Here is an 8388-nt window from a genome sequence, read left to right on the forward strand (position 1 = left end):
ACAGGGCCCCCAATGGAGGAACTAGAGAAAGTACTAAAGGAGCTAAAGGGGTCTGCAGCCCTATAGGTGGAACAACAATATGAATTAACCAGTACCAACAGATCTCGTGTCTCTAGCTGCATATGTAGCAGAAGATGGCCTAGTCAGCTATCATCGGGAAGAGAGGCCCCTTGGTCTTATAACCTTTATGTGTCCCAGTACAGGGGGCCAAAAAGTGGGAGTGAGTACGTAGGGGAATAGTGGAGGGGCAGGGTATAGGGGACTTTGGGGATAGCATTTGAAATGTAAATGAAGTAAATGCCTAATAAAAAAAATTGGTAAGTTTGGTCTTCTCATTGTGTCCTGGATTGAAGTTTTGAGTTAGGATCTTTTTGCATTTTGCATTTTTTTTTGAATGTTGTGTCCATGTTCCCTATGCAATCTTCTGCACCTGAGATTTTCTCTTTCATCTCTTGTATTCTGTTGCTGATGCTTATATCTATGGTTCCTGATTTCTTTCCTAGGGCTTCTAACTCCAGAATTGTTTCCCTTTGGGTTTTCTTTATTGTTTCTACTTCTATTTTTAGATCCTGGATGGTTTTCTTTGCTTCCATCACTTGTTTGGTAGTGTTTTCCTGTAATTCTCTTAGGGATTTTTGTGTTTCCTATTTAAAGGCTTCTAGCTGTTTACCTGTGTTTTCCTGTATTTCCTTCTTAAAGACCTCCATCATCATCATGAGAAGTGACTTTAGATCCATGTATTGCCTTTCTGGCTTGATGGTGTATCCAGGACTTGCTATGGTGGGAGAGTTTTGTTCTGATGATGCCAAGTAACCTTGGATTCTGTTGCTTCTGTTCTTATGCTTTCCTCCTGCCATCTGATTATCTCATGTGCTTGCTGCCATTGATATATCTGATTGGAGCCTGTCCTTCCTATAATCCCAATTGGTTCAGGAATACAGCTTTCTCTGATCATTTTATTGTGGGTTCCTGTGAAACTGAGATTCTGGGTGTGTCAGAGTTCTTGTCAGTCAAACTCCTCTGAGACCCTGAAATACTGGTATGACCCAGCACCTGTTATCCTGGGATCCTGTTGTCCTATGATCCTGGGCGTGTTACAGTGCCTGGAAGTGGTGTCCCCTCTGAGGACTGTGCAGCTGTCTGGTCATTTTGCAACCAAGGTAAATCAGAACTGATCAAAAGGAACCTAAGCCTTTTGTCAGGAAGGGCTCTGGTATCCTTGTTCCTGCTGTCACAGGCCTGTCACAATTGGATTGGAACTGACATTGTGTTCCACTCACCAGTGATCCTAAGATCTGTTGGAGAGTCCTCTGGGGACTCTAGGACTGTCCACCGATACTGAGCCCAAGGTGACCCAGTGCTGGTGCTGACCGGAAGGGACTTGTGCCCCTGGTCAGGCCCAAGTTTTTTCACCAGTACTTGTTATTGATTTTTTTTCGATAACATTCGATGCTCATATGAATTTTCAGACAATATCTGTATGAACCTTGGGCTATTTAGAAATTTCATAGTATTCAAGAGTTACAAGTTTAACTATTGTGGAATCATGAAGGTTTTGAGAAGAGGTACAGATTCCCAAAATTTCATTATGCTGAATTAAAACACACACACACACACACACACACACACACACAGAGCAGATTATGCTGATATCATGAGGAAGTGTAAAAATCATTCTTTGCAAGAGGTCAGAGAGGATGGAAGCATTAAGGAGGTGTTAAAAGTCTTTGTTTGGGACTCTGGGAAACATGACACTTTAGAAGATCTCTTTCAGGAAACAGTTATTGTATTCTCTAAATCACACACATACACACACACACACACACACACACACACAAACACATAAATGGTCAGGATAATTGGATCCACCTCTCTAACAAGAAATGTCTTTTTTTCAAAATACATATGCTTTTTTTTTAAAACAGAATCCAAACACTTTTTACAGAATCCAAAAATGAGATAAGCTGGAAGAAAACTGGCAAGGTGAACAAAGTTGTAAGTTGAGGCTTTGAGTAGTATCTGGGGGAACATGATGCTGGCTTGTTATATAAGCCTTGTGTCAATGTCACATATCTGATGGTTCCCAAAGAAGCATTGATCAGACATTTAAGGAAAAAAATACACCAACATCTGGAATGTTTACTGACTCTCTGGCTTGTATTGCACAGTATTTGTTGTCTTGATGAGTCAAAATAATCCAAGTGGTGGTACAGAGTCTATGACTGAATTACACTTAAATTTTATTCTGTGTAAGTGTTCAGAATATGTTTGTGTGGGTGTATGCACTGGGCTTCAAATACGCCTCTTAAAAGGCTATCTGTGCTAGTTGTACAACTTCCTCCACACATACATGTGGTGATTGAAACTTTTGATACAAACTTAAAATATTTGCAACCTTTGTACACACTTTGGAAACGGAAATCTACAGTATCTTGAAATCCCATATTTTAAGATAAACACATTCTACTTACAACTGATAATTATTATAATTTCTACAGTGTGTTTCTAGGCAATTTCATATAATATGTTCAAGTACTCTGAATAACAAACTGGAATTTTGTGAACAGTATATAATGTTTATAGAACATTACAGAAAATCTTGTATATTGGGTAGTAATAGCCTTCTAAATTAAGACTTTAACATCCTGGAGACATTTTTATTATGACTCAGGAATGTCTTCTATAAATGGAGACTCCTTTATACTCAGAGGTAAAGAACTCTTAAGTCTGGAAGTCCCTAAAGATAATAAGAACATCAAACCTCTTTACTTCTAAGGTAATAACAAGAGTATGAACTTAAGAGTAGAGAGGAGACTGATAGGGAATTTTGAATTGTGTGATTGTTGTAGAGTGACTTCCAACATTATAATGTTCACAAGTAGTCATACTAATGAAGTAGACTTTTATGTCAATCAGGTGTTCTAGAGCTGTCCATACTCCTATAAGCAAATTCTCACCCATACTCCTGTTGCTAGACCCAAAGTAGTAATAATTACTTTTTCCAAAAAAGGAAAGAATATTCAAGTTCTGTATTAGGTCAATAGGAAAGATCTACTGATGTTTTGCTAAAATACATAGAAGGCTAATGAATCTGAAGAAAGTTTCATGTAAGAATGTATACTGGCAAAAAAAAAAAAAATAGTAGTAATGTGTAATGTACTAATACGTGCAGTGGTGGGATTGTCAAATAGAGCCTCATTGATCCACAAATATATATTTTATGCTAGTTCAGTACTTGCTTTGATAAGTGCTGTATATTTTACACTCCAGTCATCATTGTCCCAAACAAGCTGTTATTTTGAATATTGTAGAAAACTTGAGATATTGAAATGTTACATGGACAGAAATCATCAGTCACAAACACTTACCAGTTTTGTCTACTTGTTTGTGTGTGTGTGTGTGTGTGTGTGTGTCTGTGTGTGTGTGTTTGTGTTTACAGCCTACTTAATCTGTTGCCTCATTCACATATACATGAAGGGTTGAGAATATTCTCTTTACTTCTTTTATTCCTTCTTTAACATGATAAACTCAAAACCATTTAAAATCTTTGAACAAAATTGTATGGCTTGCCCTTAGTGTTTCATCTAAGGTAATTTTTCACAGCCAAGAGAAAGCTAAGTAATGCAAATATAGAATATTCATTTAACTCCAGGACAACTGACAGAACTCTATACTAATATGTTCATTAGATTTTGTTACAAAAATATAATACTGACCTGATTTCATATGTATAAATGTTTATACTTTTGTTTTAAGTTTGAGGGTAAGAATTAAAATGATATTTCATTACCAAAAAATGTATTGTGTCTATAGAATCTGTGGAATATAGAACAATATTTGGCTAGGAGTGTAACCCGAGCAAAGGACTGGTGATGTTGAATGATAGACAGAAAGATAGACTATAGTAAATAGAAAAAGAGATATAGATGGATATATTCGATAGACTAGACAATTATATAGATGGTAGAAAATGGTAGAGGAAAGATATGTATGTGAGAGATGATAAAGCTAGTTGGCTAGCTAACTTGGTACATTTATTTGTAGATAGATTGATGATAGAGAGATATACATTGGGTGCAGAGATAATAGACCATATATACATACATGCCATATATACATACATACATGTATAGATACATACATACTTATTGACAGACAGGAAAAGAGCAAGATTAAGAGAGCCAGAGAGAAACAGAGGCCATGCCAAAAATAAAATCATGAAAGAAGAAAGTGGTGGAGCCAATAGAGGTAACTGCTTAGACCACACATTTTAGATGCTTAGTTACTCAAAATTGCTACAAGAATAAACAAGCTAACATGAAAGAACATATAGTAGTTTAAATATATTCAATTGTAATAAAGTATCAGAATCAAATAAATAGTACACGTATGGTTATATGAACAACAGTCATTTTACCATAGCCCATTTTCATCAATTTCTGTTTAACTGAATGTTTTTCCCCAAAGAAGATTAGATATCCTAAGATAATCATTTATCACTTTTATTGCACTTCTTAGTAGTCTGTAGTTCTTTATGTTAATGTCTCATGAGGTGTACCCATTGACCTCAGCATGAGAAATTACGTGTGTGTGTGTGTGTGTGTGTGTGTGTGTGTGTGTGTATACAGGGTTTCTTTTTAAGGATTATAAAAGTAGCATGAACACTATGCCAGACCTACTTTTTCACTTCTTTCTTTATACTCCTTAAAATTTTTCTGGAACTTACTGTGTGCCCTGTCATGATATAGTTTTTAAATGTTCTAAATAGTTATTCACATAGGAAAACCTAACTCTTGTCTTCTGCTTTCATCAAGGATATTTGTCATTACAACAGAAACAGAAAGCCACACCCAATCAAAATTAAAAAATATGGAGGACACCCAAAACTGATAAATGTACAACACAATATAAAACATAGGCCCACTGTTTATTAGTATAGAGATTATAGATGACTTTAAGAAACAGCAAAGCATAAAATATGCTGAGAGTCTGTCTCTGGACTGTAAGTAGCTACCCATAAAGATATATAAAGTCCTACAAATACGACTGCCTAAAAATGACCAGAACAAGAGCAGCAATATATTTATATCTATATCTGTATCGGTGTCTGGACCTGTACCTATACCTAAATCTATTCTATTTTAAAAATTTTTATTGGTTATTTTATTATTTCCATTTCAACTATTATCCCACTTCCGGGTTTCCCCTGTGAAAACCTCCTATCCCATCCCTCCCTCCCCCCTGCATCTGTGAGGACGCTCCCCCACCCATGACCCATTCCTGCCTAAATGACCTAGAATTCCCCAATGCTAGGGCATTGAACCTTAAAAGGATCAAGAGAATCCCCTCCTATTGATGCTAGATAAAGCCATCATCCTCTACATATGCAACTGGAGCCATGGGTTCCTCCATGTGTATTCTTTGGTTGGTGGTTTAGTCCCTGGGAGCTCTGTGGAGGTTGCAAATCCTTTCAGCTTCTTCAATCCTTCCCCTTACTCCACCATTGGGGTCTCCATATGCAGTCTGATAATTGGCTCTTGTGGGGAGCGGCTGTGCCAAGCCCCATGGTCTCTGGTTGTCAAGAGCCTGAGCCTGAACTCTATGTGGGGAGCAGGTAAGCCCCATGTTCCCTGGCTGCATGAGGTGCTGAGCCTGTGAGGACGATCCTGTACTGTACAGAGGGTCCTGTACTGTACTGCCTGCTGAGTTACTGGACAATCACCATGTGTCCTGGCTAACTCTGACCAGATCCAGGAGATGGGCGAGGGATTAGGTCAGAGGACTAAAAACAGGACACACCCTGGGCAGGGAGGAAAATGTTGTGAAGGAGCTCAGAAGACTGAGAACAATAGGATGCGCCCTGGAGGGAGGGAGGAGAATGCTGTGGGGAAAGGCTGTAAATAGTTCAGTTGGGAGCAAGCAGTTGAAGGGTCCAGTTGGGTTGAGTTGGAGCCAGGAGAGGGTTAGAGAAAGCTGTTGAGAGGGAGAGGAAAAGCTGCTTGGAGCGATAAAGAAGAAATCTATTTGGAACCTGCCTTGGTGCTTATGTCGATTCTCCCTGTCTCTGCTGGTCAGAGTTCGGGGCTCTGCAGCATCTGGTGGCCTGTACGGGGATGAGAAGAAGATAAGAAGAAAGAAGAAAAGGCTCTGGTGCTATGTGTGAGGAACTTTTCTCCAGGAGCAGCTAATGAAGAAGAAAAAGTAAAAGCAGAAAGAAAGCGATGACAGAATACCAGCTTGTGGTTGTGGGTGCTGGAGGCCTGGGCAAGAGTGCCCTGACCATCCAGCTGATCCAAAACTACTTTGTGGATGAATATGATCCCACTATAGCGGACTCCTACCGAAAACAGGTGGTCATTGATGGGGAGACATGTCTACTGGACATCTTAGACACAACAGGTCAAGAAGAGTATAGTGCCATGTGGGACCAGTACATGCAAACAGGGGAGGGCTTCCTCTGTATATTTGCCATCAACAACACCAAGTCCTTTGAAGACATCCATCAGTACAGGGAGCAGATCAAGCAGGTAAAAAATTCAGATGATTTGCCAATGGTGCTGGTGGGCAACAAGTGTGACCTGGCCGCTCGCACTGTTGAGCCTCGGCAGACCCAGGACCTTTCTCACAGCTATGGCATCCCCTACATTGAAACAACAGCCAAGACTCGGCAAGGTGTGGAGGATGCCTTCTATATGCTAGTCCGTGAGATTCTGCAGCAAAAACTACAGAGACTGAACCTGCCTCATGACAGTGGTCCTGACTGCATGAGCTGCAAGTGTGTGCTGTTCTGACACCAGGCTCAAGACGTGAACGTTCCAGATGCAGGGAGGAGATGCTGACAAAATGATAAAGAAGGAAAGGCTGAGAAAAAAGCAGAAAAGAAGAAAAAGCAGAAGCCAGGCAAAAGGAACAGGAAGCAAAAGAAAAGCAGAGACAAGGTAAATTAGAAGCTATTTGGTTGGCTAAGAAGAAAAAAAGAGGAAAAAGAGAAGGCAGAAACTTGGGAACTCATGCAAGAGCTGGACCAAGCTACGGGGGAATCCCATGGTAAGTACAGGTTAAAGCTCTCAGTGTAGAGACAAGAAAGATCCCAGCGAGACAAGAAAGCTCCCGGGTTTTTGGAGACAAGTTAAGCTCCCACGGTTATGGGATAAAGTTACTGGACAATCACCCTCTGTCCTGGCTGATCTCTGACCAGATCCAGGAGATGGGGGAGGGGTTAGGTCAGAGGACTGAAAACAGGATGCACCCCTGGCAGGGGGGAAAACGTTGTTGTGAAGGAGCTCAGAAGACTGAGAAAAACAGGATGTGATGCGCCCTAGAGGGAGAGAGGAGAATGCTGTGGGAAAAGGCTGCAAACAGTTCAGTTGGGCGCAAGCAGTTGAAGGATCCAGTTGGGTTGAGTTGGAGCCAGGAGAGGGTTAGAGAAAGCTGTTGAGAGGGAGAGGAAAAGCTGCTCAGAGAGATAAAGAAGAAATCTGTTTGGAACCTGCCTTGGTGTTTGTGTCGTTTTTTCCCTGTCTCTGCTGATCAGAGTTCGGGGGGTCTTCAGCTGGCTGTAAGCATCTGAATCTGTATTGGTAAGGCTCTGGAAAGCCCTCAGAAAACAGCTTTATCAGGTTCATGTTGGCAAGCACTTCCTGGCATCAGCAAAAGTGTCTGGATTTGATGGCTGCATATGGGATGGATCCCCAGTTGGGGTAGTTATTGGATGGTCTTTTCTTCTGTCTCTGCTCTACTCTTTGTCCCTTTATTTCCTTTAGACAGAAGTAATTCTGGATTAAGTCTTTTGAGATGGGTGGGTGGCCCCATCCCTCAACTGGGGGCCATGTCTAACCTCTGGATATGGTCTCTACAGGTTCTCTCTCCCATTTGTTGGGTATTTCAGCCAATGCAATACCTTTTGGGACCTAGGAGCCTCTTGCTTTCTTGGCATCTGAGAATTTCTGGTGGCAACCCCCAGTTCCTCACCCCCCCATTGCTACAGACCTCTGTTCAACTTCCTGACCTCTGTATATCTTCCCCATCTCCTTCTACACCTAACCTAACATGACCCCCTTTTCCTCTCCCTCTATTTTCTTCCTCCCAAATCACTCGCTCCGCCTACCTCCCATGATTATTTTGTTCTCCCTTCTGTGTAGGACTAACCCATCCACAGTTTGTTCTTCCTTCTTCTTGAGCTTCATATGTTCTGTGAGTTTTATTGTGTCTATTCTGAGCTTATTTCCTAATATCACTTATTGGTCAGTACACACCATTTGTGTCTTTTTGTGACATGGTTACTTCACTGAGGATATTTTTTATATACTAATATTGATATGTCTATCTATGTATCTATAAATTTTATATTTTGGGCAGATAAACCAAGCAGCAGACCAGGCCAAGGTG

General features: G+C 40.5%; 1 protein-coding gene across 1 annotated transcript; it reads left to right on the forward strand.

The window, feature by feature from the left end:
• Window positions 1–6221: 6221 nt before the first annotated feature.
• LOC110338480 (GTPase HRas-like) lies at window positions 6222–6791 on the forward strand. Its single transcript, XM_021221817.1, has one exon. It carries the CDS (start codon window positions 6222–6224, stop codon window positions 6789–6791), a length of 570 nt encoding a protein of 189 aa, XP_021077476.1.
• Window positions 6792–8388: the final 1597 nt, after the last annotated feature.

This window comes from Mus pahari, chromosome 21, assembly GCF_900095145.1.
Source record: "Mus pahari chromosome 21, PAHARI_EIJ_v1.1, whole genome shotgun sequence".
In the NCBI taxonomy this organism is placed as follows: Eukaryota; Metazoa; Chordata; class Mammalia; order Rodentia; family Muridae; genus Mus; species Mus pahari.